This window comes from Scaptodrosophila lebanonensis, unplaced genomic scaffold (assembly GCF_003285725.1).
Source record: "Scaptodrosophila lebanonensis strain 11010-0011.00,11010-0021.00 unplaced genomic scaffold, SlebRS2 tig00001412-arrow-pilon, whole genome shotgun sequence".
In the NCBI taxonomy this organism is placed as follows: Eukaryota; Metazoa; Arthropoda; class Insecta; order Diptera; family Drosophilidae; genus Scaptodrosophila; species Scaptodrosophila lebanonensis.
In genome coordinates, this window is record NW_022060739.1 from 6,487,765 (window position 1) to 6,506,976 (window position 19,212).

The window sequence follows — 19,212 nt, forward strand, 5'->3', positions numbered from 1 at the left end:
TAAATTCGCATTAAACGTTGAAAATCCGCAGGAAAGACTCTTCGCTGTGGGCATATTTCCAAACGAGAAGATTTCCAGATCAGCGCGTTGAGGTCAAAGATAACAAATATGGTTGAATAATGATGATTTATGCTTAAAATGCGAATATCCCAGAGGGAACCCCTATTAGTCATTGAGTACAATTCAAAACGGTATTGCCAAAAAAAGAAACTGGATTCTACAGCATACATACATATGTACCTGCATGATTTCTATTGAAAACTCAATTATATGTAGTGACATGTCAGTTTATTTTCCATTTAATTTATAATTCGATATAATTTTTCATAAATGCAAAATTGAGACAATATTACTTTTTATACCTTTCACGCAATAGAGTTCAGTGAAAACTCTCTTGGCCTGACACTCATGGTCAGCCAATTTTTGTCCGCCCAAGGGGAGTGTCTGCTTAAGGGGATACTTAAATACTTTATACACCGATCGAATGTTTCAGAAAAAGTATCCGCCGAAGAGAGTGTCCGGATAAAAGAGGTGTCCGTTAAGGGACTTTTCATTGTAATAATATTTAGCAGTTTTGTGTAAATGTTTCTTTCACTACTCCTGACTCAGCCCACGGTTATTATAGGTAAATAATATTAGGATACAAAAGTTTTCGTATCAAAAACATGTTTATTTATTAAAATATTGGAACAAACAGCTTATTGACAATATTGTTGTCATATTAGATGGTATTGCATCAGTCGCGGGTGTCCAAATGCAAAATTACTTTCTAGCCATAAATAAGATAGTAGAGACATACATATACTATATGTACATAGTTCGTGACCTATGGCCATGGAGCCATAATGCTTTCATTTTAAGACACAGTGAATATACATAATTGTATGTATGTATGTAAACTCAGCGCAGACGAAGATAACGTCTTAGCCCGTTTCTTATACATACATATGTATGTATGTCTGACCCTAAATATGTACATTCATGCAAACATACATACGTGCTCAACGGGGGATTTTGAACAGAACCAAATGCATCCTCAATACCCAATAGTGTGTATTTGGTGCTCACGTCGATATCCTGCTTGCAATTGTATACACATAAATGTGCATGAGTATGAGTGCATGTAAGGAAGTGTGGTTGTGTGCGAGGCTGCAAATGTTTTTTTCGTTTGCTTCGCAGACGCATGCCTCGCATACGCATTTCAGACGTTGCTCATTTCACATGTCGTAGCAAGAAATATTAGAACGAGCCTTCGGATTTTAAATGCCAGGAGGTAAATAATTTACAAATGAATGAAAACGTTTTAATTTCATAGTAATTGCCGCTGTCGCCACTTATGTTGTTGCTATATTGCCAAAGCTAAGTATTGCTGCCTAAATTTAAAACTAAGTAAACTTAGCTGCTGTGCGCGCCATGATGCATGCGAAAAAGCTTACCTTATCACCACTCCGGCAACGCCACCCACCCAAACGGTGAGGCTAAAAATAAGCGTGAATGGCAACGGACCAACATTCAGTATTTCTACGTTGACGAAGCGAGACGTGTGTGTGAACGGAAATAAAGCAAGCGAAGTTAAATCAAACCAGCGCTTTAAGTTAAAACGCAACGAAAGAAAATTGCGCGAGTTTTTGAACAAATCAATGTGGAAGATCATATTGCGAATAAATTTCAACTAAAAGGTAGTGAAAAGTGAAATAAATTGAAGCTGGAAATAAGTGGCCATTTTGATTTGGTTACGACAAAGAGCATAAAAACAGCAAAAGAAGCAAACATACACATGCACATAGAAAAGACGTAATTTTAAATCAAAATAACTAAATACATATGTATGTAGATTAAATACATACATTTGTATGTGTTTGCAATTTGAGAGGCTGTGCTGAACTTGTGTGCGTGAAGCGCGTGTACTTTAAAAGGTATAGCACAAATATTTAGATTAAGGCGCAGCAGCAAAGTAAAATTCCCAAATGTACACAAAATATTTATGATACAAACATACATACATATGTACATACATGTGTACAATTTGGCTGCTAATTATAAAGCGATAATTTTATGCTGTTATTGCGTTTTCACTTGTGCGCAACTACATTTGTTTCACTCACACGCGCGCTGTCAGTCGCGTTTAAAGCGCAGTTAAGTGAGCGTGATTAGTGTCTCTGTGTGCATGTGTGTGTGTGTCTGAGAGAGGGAGAGAGCTTGTGGTTTAAGCTGGACACAAAGTTCATACATCTGAGAATTTCCATAAAAATAAATTAAACAATTTTACAGAAATCGCGTAAAGGAATCACCCAAAAACAAACAATAATTAACAATTTACAATATATATAAAGACGGTAACGCGAACAGCAAAACATTTGTGTGCAGTAAACGGGCGCGTAAACACAAGCAAAGAGATATAATTAAAAAAAATATTAAGCAAACATCAGCAAAATGTGGAACCAAACACCAACGGAAAAGGCGGAACAACAAAACACAGCAACAAGTGATAATAACAAGGAAAGCAGCGCAGTCGCAGCTGCAGCCGATTGTGGCTGTAGTGCAAGCAGCGTGGGTGGCAGCAGCGGCAAAAACAGTGTTGAAAAGCAGCTCGATAACAAACAAACCTCTATTGAAAATAACAGTAAAACAACAAAATCAAACATATTTGGCGGCAAAACCAACGACGACTACGACAAGCAACAAGCAGGCAACCCCGCCATTAATAAGCAAAAAGAATTCTCAGCTCAAAGTGAAACGAGTGATTCTGGTTTTCTCTCCGGTCCTCAATCTTCACATATCTCCGACTATAGCGAGGAGTTTATTGATAACAAGAGCAACAACGATAACAAGGCCGACGAAGCGGTGGACCAAAAAAAGAAAGCAACAAGTGTTGAAGTTGTGACCGATTCTGGTATTATTGAAGACTCTGAGGGTGCCAGCTCAATGCTTTTGAAACAAAATGTGGATATGGAGGCAGGTATATCACAATGGACCGTACAATCCACCCTAGCCAGTGGTCCCATTAATAATTTAAATGCAACTGACAATGCTGGATCAAAAAGGGGCAACAATACTACTGCAAAACCACAACAACAACAACAAAACACAGCAGCTGGAAATCCTGCAATTTCGAATGGCATTAACATAATGAATGCTTGGGAGCAATTTTATAAACAGAACGACGATGGCGACACGTGAGTATAACAATTTTCAAATAAATTAAATTAAAAAACCAAAAGAATACAAAACAGTTAGACAACAGGTAGGCATTTCCGTTGAGAATTTCCAAAATTTGTTGACTGAACTGTGTGCGACAACGCATGGGGTAGAGTTTAATGAATCATATGGAATGACGGGAGGACGGAGACAATGAGACGACAACGACGCGACTTGAGAAATGCATCGCACATGTTAGTCAGACATCGGGTTTTCCGTGCATGCACAGGTGTTGAAAGGCAGCAAGGCGGGCAAGCGGGTGGGCGTTTAAGGCATAATTTTCAGGTAGTTAGAATGACAACAGGTTTTAGCAACCTTTAGCCGTTATGGTCGTTTTGTTATTTTATGTTTTCCTTTCCTCTCGGGTTTTTCACATTTCGCCTAAAGAGCAAGTGGCAGGTAAATGTACTTGCAGTTCCCTCTTTCAACATGTACCTTAATTGTTGTGTTTTGTTTTTCCTTTGCTTTCAGTCCACTGCACTTGGCCTGTATGTCGAGCTATGTGGATTCAAATGTCGTCACCGCTCTGATACGCATGGCACCGCATCCTTGCCTGCTAAACATTCAGAACGATGCAGCACAGACGCCCCTGCATTTAGCAGCACTCACACATCAGCCGCACTTGTTGCGCATGCTACTTAAAGCCGGCGCCGAGGTGAGTGCAAAAACATCAATATCCTCATCAGTACCTCAACTTAGAAGTAAATGCTGTCGATTTAAAATTACAGACCTTCAGCACTACTTCAAGAACACTTTGAAAACCTTGAAGTATTTCTATCCTAATTGTTTTAAACTGTTTACCAGAAAACTTGTAACTTAGACTCCTTATCTTTCATTCCCAACTCATCACACACGCCTTTATATATCAATAAAATGGATTTCTTATATCTTTCTATAAACAGCCAACTGTGCGAGATCGTCATGGCAACACGGCTTTACATTTATCCTGCATTGCCGGTGACAAGCAATGCGTTCGGGCATTGACCGAACAATTTAGCGCATCAGAAATACAAGAAGCGCATCGCAATTATGGACATCGCTCACAGGATAAAACTGTCTCATCGCTTAACTATGCACGCTTGCCAGCCGATCTAGAGATACGTAATTATGATGGTGAGTACGCATTGAAAATTCATATTTCATATTTTATTACTTGGCAGCATAGCCAAAAGTATGAAAGACAGAAAATATTTTGGCATTTGTGAAAAATGTGCCAAAAATACGAACGACTTATATGTATAGTATGTATGTATATATTCTTAAAGATATTTTTATGTGCCAGCCATTTGGCTAGCCATAGGGCGAGACATGCAGCCAAAAGTCTGTACATGCCATTCGTGTACTTATACTATACATTTACATATAATCGTATATCCTACATATAGCCGCTGTCTGCCGTTTATATAGTCGTTTGTCTGTTGCCAAGATTTTATTTTCCGTTGCCAGCATTGAAAAATTTACGCTTAGTCGCCATAGCAAGAAAAAAAAAGGCCACAAATACTTTGTCTGAAAATACACGGTCAGTATTTTTCGTTTGAAAATGTGTTCCCTTCTTCCCCTACCACCAGGCCCGTGCCCACCCGATTGTTCCTTGTTATTGATTTACGAAAATAGGCAAGTCAGAGCCAGGGCGCATTAATTTTTCCGTTTGACGTCAGCAATGTGCGCAATGTGTATAGAAAGAAGGCTAAACAACTGTTGTATTTCCCTCTTTTTCTAAAGTGTTTAAAATTTTTATTCTCTTGCTGTTCTTTGAATTTTTGCAAGCCTTTTTAACTTTTTTTTCAAATGCGACAACGCATGTCAAGGAAGCAGCGCAAAACCGAAACTTACCTGATTTCCAGCTAATTGGCTTGCAGCTCAGAGACCCATAAATACATATGTAAATACATAAGCCAATATGAATGTACATGTGTATATTGAACAACCAGGGCGGGCGGTTGTGATGGGCGTTGTTTCCTTATTTGTTTTTATTGATTATTTTGTATACAAAAATACATGCGCGCTTAAAAAACAACAATAAACAATGTAGAATTTGCACAACTGCGTCAATACACTTGCATTTGTCATCTGAATATAGAAGGGAAATACCTTTATAGAAAAACAAAACAAGAAAGTGATGTTAGAGTCAAGTGGGCTTAACAATACAATACTTTAGTTTGGGAAGGTCAGGTTATACTCTACAACTTACTATATTTACAACAATTTGTGTTATTTAACAAGTAGGTTTTGAATGTTCCAAAAGATAATGTTTGCAAAAGAAACTATATTTAGTAACTGTTTCTTCAAAAGCTTCCTTAACCAAAATTTAAAGGACTTATGGACTACTTAATTGAAACAAATTTGTTTTGTAGTTGGACTTATTTCTTTATCCAAAAAAAAAAACCATTAGTCAAGGGAACTTTTGCGAACAGGGGAAGACAGCAAGCTGGGAAATACTGCCCAAAACTTGACCCACATCATGAGAACAAATACCAGTTTAAAAAAAACAACAATTAACAATTGGTTTTGCAACGTTGTGTCTCAGACAAAAACTTTCCAAATCGGGGAAATAAAGGCGTACTTTTGGTCACAAAATAAAAAACCCAACATGCAAGCAATTAGTTGGCAAAACCGCAAAGGGGCCGAAACAAAAAGGCAAAACCGCCGAAAATCCGGAAGAAAGTAAAAGTATTTGTGGTTTTGCATACTTATATGTAAGTATGTGAGCATGCATCAGGAAACAAGGTTAATAAACTTGACAGCGCTGACCATTGAAGACACATAAGTAAATCGATATATACGGTTTATGAACGTACTTTCGAGTGGGCGTACTTGTGGCATTTAACCTTTGCCTTTGACATTCGCTTTTGGACGCATTGTTTAATCGATGTTGTCTAAAACCTTGCCAAAAATAACACACTTCGTGCCTTTGGTTCATTTAGAGCGCAAACATTTGCGGCTCAAACATTATTTTTTGCAGCTAAAGCCAGCAGAAACAGGTTTGATATACAAATAAACAGCTGCTGGATAATACATACATACATCTGTTATATGCATGAATATATGTATAGTATATACATATAGGTATATGTAAAATCTATGCATATAGTATCTGTAGCGACTTTTGGCTGGTTCGTCGCAGACATAGCCGCCAAAAACTATTCAAAATAAGTTTGCATATACATATGTATGTAGCCACATAAATAAATGCCAGCACAGCCGAAATGACTCTTTGCTTTGAATTTTCGAATTTCTTGGGTTTTTCCCCACAATGCAAAGAAGACGCATACGGCAACAACAGCCAGCAACATTTTGCAGATGCTCGCGTATTATGGATACCCTTGGGGGGAAAATCAAATGTAAACAATTCAGCAAATTAATTTAATTTTTAAACACAACATTTTTCTGATAAGCAGTTTAGTTGTTATGAGAATAACGAGGGCATTATTTGTAAACATGAATACGGCTTTCATTTTCTTTGGAAATATTTATTTCTATGCAATTTGTAGAACAACTTTGGGAACTTATGGTGGCATTATGCGGTTAAAAATTTTGCTTTAGTCATTGCAAAACTCCGGCAAGTCCGGAAATCCCTGATGGAATTGTAATTATAATATAAATGGATTCATGAAAATTGGCATTAATGTCATAATGCATTGGAAATAATTATGTGTGTTTCGTACAGATTGCGATTATTAGGAAAAAAATATGGTTGATAAATGCAATAAACGATTGAGCGCAACATAAATCAACTAGCAACATGATACAAGTATCTCGATATTAGTTTATTAATTTTTCCATTTCCTCCTAAGACCTTCAATGTGCAGATATTCCTAATAATTGTCTACAACCTAAATGTTAGCAATTACTATTGCGGAGTTATGCTTCTTTCAATGATTCACTATATAATCAGGAAAGTATTCCTGATTTCTACCTAATCTCTAACACCAAACTATGTATTATCAATTGTATTTTTGATTACATTGTTGTTTGTCATTTACTTGTTTCATAAACACAACAATTACGTTCGTATGCGTCACAGTCAAAAAGTCCCTTCAGTTTTACGCACAAATCTTGTAATAATGTTTATATACCTACACATTTGTACTTAGACATTAGTTACCCAATTTGTTTATTCCATTTAGCTGTTGAGATGAATATGCAAAAAAAATTTTCGTGCAAGCAAAATTTGTTTCCTCACAAGTTCCATGTTCTACATATAATGCAAATCATTGGCCAGCAGGTCGTCAGCTAGACTGGGGCCGAAACATCATAAAATTGTGTTGCAAAAATAGAAATGCTTTGATATTTAACCTGGCACGGGTCCAAGTAGACGAAATATTAAGTAAGTTTGCAGCTACAACTTGAAAGTGTGCAGCATTTTGGTGTACAGAAATGCGTTAGGTAATTAAAATGCATTAAAGACGATTTAACGGGGGCATTAATTTCTTGAAATACCAACTTTTATTAAGAATTTAAAGCAGCTTCACACGATTTAACAACAAAAAATATTAAAACAGTGCTAAAGATCTATAAATATCGGAGCAGAGTAAAAATTGTATTTAGTTTCTCTAAAAAATTAAAAATTTACATGTAATGGAAGCTATAATTCATGTATTATATTAGATGCTTTAAGGAACTTTACGGGAATTAAGAAATCAGTTTTTATGTGCACTAAAAGAGAAAATAGGTCTAACAAATTTTAAAAGCATATCTTTAAATATTATTTGCAATGTATGTCCGCAATATATGCTATATATTTATAATACCTATCATAAAATAACGTCATACTAGCATGTGACGGCGACGTTCTCCCTATTAAGTCAATGGGTTATCTTACATTTACGCCCATATATGTATATGGCATGTATAGTACATATGTATATATACTTATACATACATATGTATCTACTTATAGGTGCAAACAACCAAAAGCGGGACCTACATTTGTTTAACTTAACACTTCCATACTTACTGGCTGTTGTCTGCAACAGTCTGATATTTTTACTTGGGGAATTTCCCAATTATACACATTTATTTGTTTTACCCTATTTTGGGCGCACACACTCGAATTGCGATAATTAATTGGTTGGTGTGTCGCATTGAAATAAAGTTTATTTTATCATTCAGACGGCAACACGCACATAATACTACCAGAATTGCCACGGGACCTACAAAAATAAAAGCAGGACACACGCAACTTTCTAGCTTCTACAAGTATATAAATAGTTTTGTTACTATGTGGTGTATTGATTTTCTTTATGTGGCGTATGGGATTTTCAATTCATCAATTATGTGACCATTTATGGCAATTCGCAATGCAATCACAGTAAACTTTCCGACTGTTCTATATCTGTTGTTTTAGGGCATATCAATTGACAAGCTAAATCGTTCTATGATTATAATTGTATAATGTCATTCTTATCTGTATGAAATGAAAGAGCTAAATACATTTCTGACGTAGCTAGCGTTATCTATAATTGTGTCCCTATCCCCTAAAAGCTATTTCACAATAATAAACATTTTAAACTTAAGCACAACAAAGTCGTGATAATGATAAACGAAAACAATGATTTGAATTAAGTTGAGAAATCTATATGAGAATTTAGCTCATAAAATAACCTAAGTAATTTTCTCAGCTAATATTTGTCTGTATGCCTGTCTATCTATCAGTATTTCGGAAACAAGCTTGGTGAAGAGTATTAATGTTTATAAACGTTATTAGGTAATTTTTATTTTCAAAAATGACTAAAATAGTGTATCTAAGAAACTAGCTTGTACAAATATATCACTCCATATTTTTTAATTGTGTGTCACAGATTTGCAACGCGTGTATTAGCGGTGTCATTATAGATAATTATCTGTGATTTATATTATCATTCCAATAATGAACTTTGATCTAGTAATTAATGTCAGCACACGCTGATATTAAATGCTAGCCATATATCTAGTTTGCATTTACGTGATTATACGTGCTCTGTCTTCTAACACAACCTATCGCTCAAATATATAGCACTTGAAGCATAGGCAACAAATTGTATGCCACTCAAGAATTATAAAGGGAATTTCAGAGTGCGAAACACTGATAAACATTTGCCGCACATATGGCCTTGTCAGTACATACTGAGACACATATGTGTGCCGCGTATAAATGTCCCATTACAATGGAAATTTACCCAAAATGCAAGAGAATACTTGAGTTGGAAACCAAAAAAAAAGGCATTCCAAAACTTGTATTACTACATTTACTACATATGGGACAGACGGAGTAAAGTTCCCCATGGTCTGATAACTCAGATTATTTCAGATTTGTCAATACTACTGTCCGCTTATCAACAGCTCGACACTTACACACATTTTGTTTACCCACATACCTGCCTACATCATGCCAATAAACGTTCTAGCGATTTTGGTCGCTTATCAGCTCGGGAATTCCCCATGGGTGGTCGTTTATTATTAATAACGGCATAGGTGATATGTACAAACCAATAAAATGCATGTACATAGGTCGTATGATAAGAGTGCCTGCTATCTATGGTTTTACCGCACAGCCTTTTAGTACGTGCTCTACACATTTAATTTTAATTGTTTTGGCACTGACACGACGGCACACCTATTATGTACATTGTACATAGATTGCGAGAACAGAGGCGTTATATTTGGTATCATAAAATATGGGGCCGAAGACGAAATTGATAGCATAAGTACATTGCGCGTAGAACTTAGCATAATCAACCTGAGACCTTATCCAAGCAATATATAAGCAGAATAAACTATTCTGAAGAGATTTTTAGAGAATTTGATAGGGAATGTGAGATTATCAGGCTTTAAGTAAACTGAAAGCCAAATCATGTAGAAGTATTTTATGGGAAAAAACTAAACTCTTGAAAAAAATGATTTTATTTGCTGTATAATCGTAGAGGTCTTAAACTTTGTTCTACAACTTAGACAATCAATTAAAACTTTCCATGAATTTAATGAGGCCAAGTCGTTATGACGACACACGCGTTTAAGTACCACCTACCCATAAACAAATGTATGTATAGGTATGTGTGTTTGTTTATGCATATATTTTATAGCATTGCTCGAGATTTAAATATCAGCGTCCCTGCATTATTCACAATTTCGTATACTCATTACAATCGTTGCAAAAGCAAACCGGTTTTTCCTCACACAACAACACCGTGCCATTCTAAAGGCAAGTATAATGCCATTTACGCCATATAGCAGAGAGACAATGTTCTGGAATTGCTTTATTAACTGGCAATGACATTTAACTACTAAGTGTAATTTACTTGTTTCTGTCGCTTTGTAAAAATACTATGTAGAATTAAAAAATAAATAAAAACAACAACAAGTTAGTCATAAGCGGAATAAAAATCGGAGGAGACGTCAATGAATTGAAATTGTAAAAAAATCGATTGATGTATTGCCTCAGGCCCAACAATGTGCAATGTTGTGATGATATGCAAATGAATTGAACCGACTCTTAATACTACACTGCCTGGATCGTAGCGGAAACTGTGATGCCTTGAAGCTTCTGACTTGTTCAGTTGTTTACTTATGGGGGCATTTCCAGTACTTGCTTTATTCCTTCCTTAATCACTTTCACTTTACTCTTTGCTAAACAAATTAGTCATACTTCTCTCAGCTTAACTTAAATTTTATAATCCCCATAAATATGTATACAAAATTAGATTAAGAAGCACATATTTCACGTTGTGCAAATCCCGAGATGTATAATTTGAATCATAGAATTATTTAACTGATAACTTTTGCCTTCTTAGGAGTAATTTTTTTTTTTCATTATTTATTCGAAAATCATTTGTAGACAAGGCTGTAGAGGAATACGTTCAAGGCCAAACACGTCATAAAGTAATCAAATTTGATAAACAATTCAAAGTAAATTATTTATTAAATGGCCCAATAGAAATATGCATAACTCTTTAGGTCCAGTCTAGATCTACTTGTAGAATTTGTTATTGTAAAAAAAAAACCAACAAGAAATAAAAACAATTTTTAGCGATTTCTATAATTTATAAGAAAGGCCCCTTTTTAGATTTCAATTTTTATAAAATTATCTTAATGTTCTAAAAGAAAACTTACGACCAGCTTTTTCAGCTTCCTAGCTTCGTACCCTTACATGATTGGCGCGGTTCGTTTGCATGAAAGAGTTGAAGCCCCTTGGTAGTTCGCTCTGATTTACAGTACATGTACTCTATACTGAATTTTAATTAATTTATTCCTGGCTGCCGATAACTACAAGTTATTGCACTGTTGTCTCTATTGTTTAAACAAATTATTGGAATTACCCCCTAAGCTCAACTGTCAACTTTAAATGACACCTATGATTGACATACTTTTAAATGTTTGCGAAAAAAAAAAAACATTTGCGCATGCGTAAAACAGACGTTGACACAAATTTGTAGTGAAGTGACAGTCGGACTTTTACCAATCCGACCGTATGACTGATTGGGTCTTTCCCCACTTTCCTAACAAAGACAATTGTTGGCCTTTTGTGCACGCTTTACTGTCTCTTTATTATCAGAGAAAAGCAATTGTGGGCTGGTTTTTTATATTATTGTCTTCAAATTTTAATTATTTATTTATTGCATGCCCATCATCATGACTATGACTGACCCTTTGGCCCCAAAATGAATAAAGTTTTTGCGGTTTTTCCCGGATTTTGAAAAGTACGAACGTCGCACTTCAGTTGGCGCTAAGCCATTCAACTGTAGATATGTATTTATAGTAGTACGTGTGTGCAGGTATTTGCATTTTTTCGCATCTCTTAAAAGAAAGTCAAGCATTCGGCGACGGCTCGGTTGAATGACATAACTCTCCCAGAGAGAGACAAACGCGACGCTCGACTTAATGTGACGGCTGGCGCGCCTGCGCTTTCAAAACACTTTCATTGCCAAGTTGCTGTCGCTGTTGTAGTTATTGTTGTTGTAGTTGTTTATTTGTTAGCTCGCTTGGAAAATCCATAGCTTTAATTGTGCTAAATTGTGTGCCGCACATGGCCTTACACACACATTTCATTTGGCATGCCTTTTTTGTTGTTTGTTGTTGCCTTTGTCGGTTTTAAATATTGTATTCACTGCCTGGCGTTTTTAAGTTTGATGCCACTCGGGTTTTTCACTCAATTTCCACATTACAATTTACGCAATAGAGACAAAGGCAACAAAGGCAATTAGAAGTCGTAGTCTTAAAAAATAAAAGCATATATAATAGCAATTATTTGCACAGCTGCAGATGTTGAAAAAAACCTTTGGATTTAATGCGTCTATTGGCTATCGTTTAATAAGTACTAGGTTATTCCCCTTAATGGTGGCCCAAAGATGAAAAAAATTTAAATTTACTTGAATTGGACATTTTTCTTGGTAACAAAAGTATAAGCGACAGTCCGAAATCGCTATAAGCCTTAAGCGTAGTTTTGCGGTTTTGCGGCGAGGCATGCCCCAACAGCAGTGACGCATTCTCAAATACTTAAAGCCATCGAATATGAATGGGGTTCAATAAGTTCTTTTATGTCTTAGAAATTGCTTTACTCATAAATTCAAAAGTGTTAACATATGTGTCTGTACAATGTATTTATCGTACTTATTTACATATATTTTTCATTATGTTTCAATGAACTTACAAATTGTCGCTCATTGAAGGCCAGAGTTCAGGCAATGAACTGAGCTGAGCTGTGAATTTTAGAAATACCAAAAGGTGTACATGCTTTTAAACAATGTGTACAATTAATTGAAATTAAACAGCAAGAGGAGGGGCGAAAAGTGGCAATAAGCCATCTTAATATTTGAGTTGTCAATAAATTTGTTGACTTTGCGACTTTTTCAAGTGCTTTCAACTGTGGGTTTTTTCTTCTTTTTTTTAAATAAATTGTTTCTGTTTCGCATTCAAGCTGTTATCTCTGCTAATAGGTATACAATGGGAACTTAGATAATATAAATAAGCAAATTCCCTATACCGTTTCAATATAAATCTTTGACCTTTTAAGGTTTAGTATTGACTTTGAATCAAGTTTATCTGAGACTAACGATATGCCAAATATATACTTCTTGAACCATTAAAAGCAAACTCCGATCGTAAAAAGTCTATTAATATCCACCATACAATGTACATAAGTAAATTCTGCAGTAAGATTCAAACTTCTGAAATAAATTGGTAACTTTTTAATGATATAGTGTATAACGACGTCGAAAGTGCTTGTTTAAAAGCGTTTATCTTCCTTCTCTTTTTTTTCAATTAGAAAATATAACATATTACTTATTGGATAAAAATGTCCAATTACGTTTTCATGAATATGCAAACAATTCAAATATAATTGTGGTTATAGCATTCAATGATCATCATAATAACCAAACTGTACAAGGGCTTTACATATTTAATTTGGACAATAATCTAGAATAACTGAAAATTAGGCAAAATGAATTCTTTGGCGTGGCTTAATAATACGCAATTTTAAGCGATTTCATAACGGATACTAATTGCCCGAATTAAAAAATTCATATCGAGTTAACTCGCAAATCAAGTTGAGGTCCAAAAATCGAAATTCAAGTTTAACTACTTATTATTATTATTATGATATTTTTTGTTTGTTACTTGAGAAGTGTCAAGTTTTGCGCTTTTTGTACTCGCCAAACAGAGCCAGACGTGTTGGCTGGGTGGCTGGCTAAGTGACTTGGCTAACTGCCAGCACGACGGCGACTCGATTTAAAATCATAAGCGCGTGACGCAGCATCTGGGAATTCCCAAACAAAACGGCAGAGAGTTAAGCTTACTTGCAAGCAACCCAGCAAGCAAACAAACAATTCAAGCAAACAGCGAGTCGACTCGGAAAGCAAGCAAATACGATTATGTGTTAACTCTGTATTTAATATTTTTTCTATAGCCTATAGCCTGTGCTTTATTAAACAAATATATGTATGCTAGCCTTTAATCGTATGCTAACGATCGACACGTTGCTACGCCAAATATTTTTTTTTTCACATTTTTTTATTCAAAGGCACCAACAACAATAGCTCCGAGTTTTGTCTCGACTTTCAACTATGGTATAAAACTTTATAATATATCTCTCTGACCAGCTGTTTTGTTGGTGCTACTACGCTCCGTTTGGAACGGAGATCATTGGAGATGTTGTCATCAGTTATATATAAATCGTGTGACACAATTATTGTTTTTGTAAATTGTACAAAGATAGAGAGAGAGAGGAAGGTAGAATGGGAGAAGAGAGACTAACGGATAAGCTTACTAAATTCTGGTTGCCATGTATATTTGCCCTGCCAGCAATATATTTTAGATGTAAAAGTTATATTATCTTGAGGAGATGCTTTTCTTAACCTTTTGTACACAATTGCTTGGTAAAATATAATTTCTAATAGCAATTAACTGAATGATCTTGAGCTACTTAACAAGAAGTTTATCTAAATTTGGGACTTAAATTTAGCGAAAATTAATTTGTAAGTTAACCAGTTTTTACATTAGATGTGTTAAGGCTACTTTAGCAGATTATCATTGATCATAGATACACTGAGTCAAGTTTCTTTCACAGCGGTATTTAAATGAATTCAAGTGTGAAAAATTTATATTTAATTGCTAGTAATTATAGCTGATTTAAGAAAGAGAGGTGAAAACCACATACAAACAACATAAATCGCAAGAAAATACCCACATTACTCCTCCCACATTGATTTATTATGATCATAAGTTGCTATAAAACCTTCCATTAATTGAAATATTGTTGGATAATTAAAATGCGATCATATGAGCTGTACTTGTATAATGCAAGCCATAAACACTTCCAATAAGTATTTGCGCAATAAACACGTAAATCACTGTTCTCAAGTAGTTGGCAACGCATGCACACTAATTAGTTGGCAACACTGCATCTTCCTCATTCACAATGAAGAAGTGATTCGCTTCTATACGCCTGCGTGCCAAATATAACGGCAAAAGACAATGTGCTGATGAGGTAAAAATAATTGTCAGCTTATTTTAACCGTCTTTAAAATTGCGACGGAAATCCCGCACGCATACATGCACGCCATAATAGTTTGTGAGTGTATGCGTGTTTAAAAGCTAATCAACAGCACGTGTAGCCAGCGAGCAACAAACCCCAATAAAGGCAATGGGATTTTGCTTTTGACAACGTCGAAGTAAAAAATACTCTAAATAAAGTCAGTACAATTTACTGCAAACAAATGTCAAATGTTCGAACTTTTAAACGAACTTAAAATAACTTCAGTTTTTGCTGTCTTATGTGGGAAAAAACCTAATTAGAAAAGTGAGAGCCGAATCCGACATTATCATCTCAAATGCGTTGCAATCTTAAGACCAAGCTTGTATCTCTTCACCTTTTTTATAGAGCATTTAGAACTACGCCAACCTATTATACAAAAATCAATCTGAGTGTTAAAAATGATAGGAAAAAAACTAAACAAGCTTCGCTTTTATGTCGTTAATCTGTATGCATAGCTAACAGCGATAATGTCGGCTCCTCAATCTCAATGAAAGAGTTGCTTTATTTATGTGTACATATGTATGTATATATTCAAAGCAAAGTAGAAACAAAAGGAGAGAAAAAAAAAAAAAACTGCGTACATGCGCTTCAAATGTCAGTTGAATTGCAATTTATGTAGTTGTTCTTGTGTTTGTTGTATTAGTTGGAACGTTTGCCGACTTTGGTGGTATATTAAAAGAGATATCGTATTTCAAACATCTGCCTGCCTACGTGCGATGTTAATATTAGCAAAAATCGTTGAACTGATCAAAAAACGAAATCAAATTAAAGCCAAACTAACAAAGCTAAAGCCAGCTTGTTTGGTTTCTTAACTTCGTTGTTGCTCTTTGCGTGTGTGTGTGTATTGCTTTTGTTGTTCCCGTTGCTGGCACTGCTGGTTTTTTTTTTTTGTTTTTTGCTCTTGTTGTAGCTGTTATTGCTGCTGTTTTATTGTGGGAATTTCTTGGGTTTTTCAACGCACACACCAAGGCGCACACACAAAGTAAGCAGTCAGTCAGTCGTTCACTTACATGCATTCACACACACATACAAAGCTAAAATCAACACCGTTGTCTTATTTAGCAAAGAGAGCTCCCCACAATCGCGTAACCCATCAAGCTTTGTGTTCATATAAAAAGAAAAGAAGAGAGCAAATGCTACTTGCTTTGCAACAATAACAACAATACACAGTTGAAAGCTTTCTGAGATTGTTGCAGCTTTTTTTGTGCAGGCTTTGAAAAATTTCATTCATAAATCCGAAGCTTGTGGTTTCATGCATTGTGGCTTCATTTAAAGAACAATTGATTGAAAGTTATTGAATTGTTATACTGTAGTGTTAAAAAATGAAGCTATTAAATATAAATGAAAAAATTTATGGGAAGAAGACTTGCAAAATGATTGGTAAAGATCAAAAATGATATTTGAAAAAAATTGCACACAATCACAATTATTCCAAAAAAAATTAAATATTTTGCACTTATTATCATTCTGGATATGTTTCATATATTTGTACTTATCATATTCTTCCTCTAATATCTTTGCAGGGGAGCGATGCGTACACTTGGCCGCCCAATCTGGTAATATTGAAATCTTACGCACTTTGGTATCACATGGAGCTGATATCAATGCGAGGGTAAGTGACTTGGAATGGAAACAACCTTTTATGTAATGATTACTTATATAACATTAATTGCTTTTACAGGAGGGAAAATCAGGACGCACTCCCCTACACATTGCCATCGAGGCCTGCAACGAGGATTTGGCCAATTTCCTGCTCGATGAATGTGAGAAATTGAATTTGGAAACAGCCACATATGCCGGCCTTACGGCCTATCAAGTGGCATGCATACTTAACAAATCGAGTATGCAAAATAAGCTGGAGGAGAAGGGCGCCGAAACATTTGCACCGCCCGATAGTGATTATGACAGTAGCGATTATGAAGATCTAGACGATTCGAAGGTGAGCGTCACAGCATAGAGTATACATACGACAACTTGTATGCCACATAAATATAGTGCATAGAAATGTAAGCTAAGGTGGCGAATCGCATTGCCAGTCGGGTCGTCGCTATCGTCATTGCCACGAGCTTCCAAACCAAGAGCTGAACTGGTATTCAGTTTTCAAACTAGCAAAAGAAGATCAGCTAAAAAAGCATATTAAAACATTTGTAAGGGCAGCTAATGTATTTTTTATATATTGTTAACAACCAAAAATAAGCAAACAAAATCTACAAAATAATCGATGAAAGTAAAAGTAGTGTGAACAGCAAATCAAAGTCAATGATTGGTCTAGAAATCAGTAGGAGACCAATTCATTAAACACATATAAAGTAGTAAAAGAGTTCTATGTTTTAGTAGAACCGACACTAAATGCAAAGTAAAAACCAACCAACAAATTTACGAACAAAATGCAATACCAACCAGCCACCTTTACAGAAAACTGTGTCCTATAAACATACATCCAAGTTCATACAATTTATTTATTAGCGTTACTTTCCCATCAAAATTATTGTCCATCTCTGCCACTTCTAAATGCTGTTTGTAACTCAACTCTGAAATGAAAAGCTATTGTACTCTAAGCTCTCTATAGTAATCTTATGTCTAAATATAACTCTCTACTTGTATCTGTATCTGTATGTTTGTGTGACTGTCTGCGTGTTTGAGGCAACTAACTATATTAGCATATTTGTATGATTATCATTATCTCTAACTACTAAATTAAAAATGTTGAAAAATATTGAAACCTTTAGCGCTTAAGTTAGTTAAATATCCTAATTGATGTCGTTTCGCCGGCATATGTGTACTCTTATTTATATACTAATACATTAAACAAATTATCAACAGGCGATGAAGAGAGAAACAAACACAAAAAACTAGAATAAAAATGCCGTTATTTAAACAAGATATTTGTCTGACTGAATGAATTATATTACAAATAAAAACAATTTATTCGAAACAAAAAACAACAACAAATTTCAATTCGATTTCCAAAATTTTTGTTGACTGTTTAAAGTCAAATGAGGCCGAGGTATGTAAATAAATGTCTTTAGTTATGTATTTTTGTTTATTTGTTTATGTTATTGCATAGCTTAATCGAATATATCGTTGGTTTTTATTTTGCATTAACTATTATTTCACTCTTAGTTTTAAAACTTACAGCGCACTTACTTAAAAGTGGTCTTTGTTTTTTCGCCCTTTAATTCTTTAAACATTTTTCATTTAAGCTTCTAATCGTACATACATATATTATTAGAATCCCTTTTCATTGAAAACTATTTTTAATGCTGCCGAACATGTTTAACAACATGCACAGTGCTGCGTTTTCACAAATTCAAAACAGCGGTGTTGAGCTGATAAATCGCGCTTCGGAATGTTGCATTCCTTCCAACTAAACTGAAATCGAACTTTTTATATGTGCATGCTATTTCCAGCGAAATGCAACACTGATTCATTGAAACATGTTTAATTAAAAACATTATTATTTATAGAAGACACTATGCTTTTAATTGAATTGTTCATAGTTTATTAACTAATTGATTAACTTTGATAAAAATTTGTCATTGCAGCTGTACCGCCGCTTTAATTGCTTTGTCAGCAATCCCATGCCATGCGCTTGAATGCAACGCGTACTCTTCAACTGTACATACAACACATTGCACTAAAATATATAAAATATATTCCAGCAGCAAGAACACCCAACTAGCAAATAGATTCCGATTGCTGTTAGATGGATATTGATGCCTTGACACACACGTTCCATAGACGATTTCGAGAGAGAAAGGAAAACGGCGCAACGATTATCAAATCAAATGTACTTACACGAACGATAAATGATAGATAAAACTAACTGATGTATCCTGATAATGTTGTGTAACCTTAAGCCAATCTAAGCTAATGTATTTAAAAGAGAAACCCCAACAAATAAAGTTGCAGCAAAGCAATTATATATTTTATTTGTTAAAATAAATTACACTAAAGAACATTTATATCGTCTGGCACAAACATTAAATTTAAACAGGAGTCAA

General features: G+C 35.0%; 1 protein-coding gene across 1 annotated transcript; it reads left to right on the forward strand.

The window, feature by feature from the left end:
- Positions 1-1,541: 1,541 nt before the first annotated feature.
- LOC115631020 (NF-kappa-B inhibitor cactus) lies at positions 1,542-19,133 on the forward strand. Its single transcript, XM_030527635.1, has 7 exons — positions 1,542-1,679; positions 2,272-3,176; positions 3,670-3,853; positions 4,101-4,311; positions 16,732-16,820; positions 16,890-17,147; positions 18,754-19,133. The coding sequence occupies exons 2-7, from the start codon at positions 2,434-2,436 to the stop codon at positions 18,802-18,804; spliced, it is 1,536 nt and encodes a 511-aa protein (XP_030383495.1). The 5' UTR covers positions 1,542-1,679; positions 2,272-2,433; the 3' UTR covers positions 18,805-19,133.
- The last annotated feature ends 79 nt before the right edge of the window (positions 19,134-19,212 follow it).

What these genes read in the sequence shown, in the direction of transcription:
- LOC115631020 (XM_030527635.1), top strand. Translation starts at nt 2,434, where the DNA reads ATGTGGAACCAAACACCAACGGAAAAGGCGGAACAACAAAACACAGCA. An exon ending in TACTTAAAGCCGGCGCCGAG is followed by an intron (nt 3,854 to 4,100) that starts GTGAGTGCAAAA and finishes TTCTATAAACAG; the next exon opens with CCAACTGTGCGAGATCGTCA. An exon ending in AGAGATACGTAATTATGATG is followed by an intron (nt 4,312 to 16,731) that starts GTGAGTACGCAT and finishes ATATCTTTGCAG; the next exon opens with GGGAGCGATGCGTACACTTG.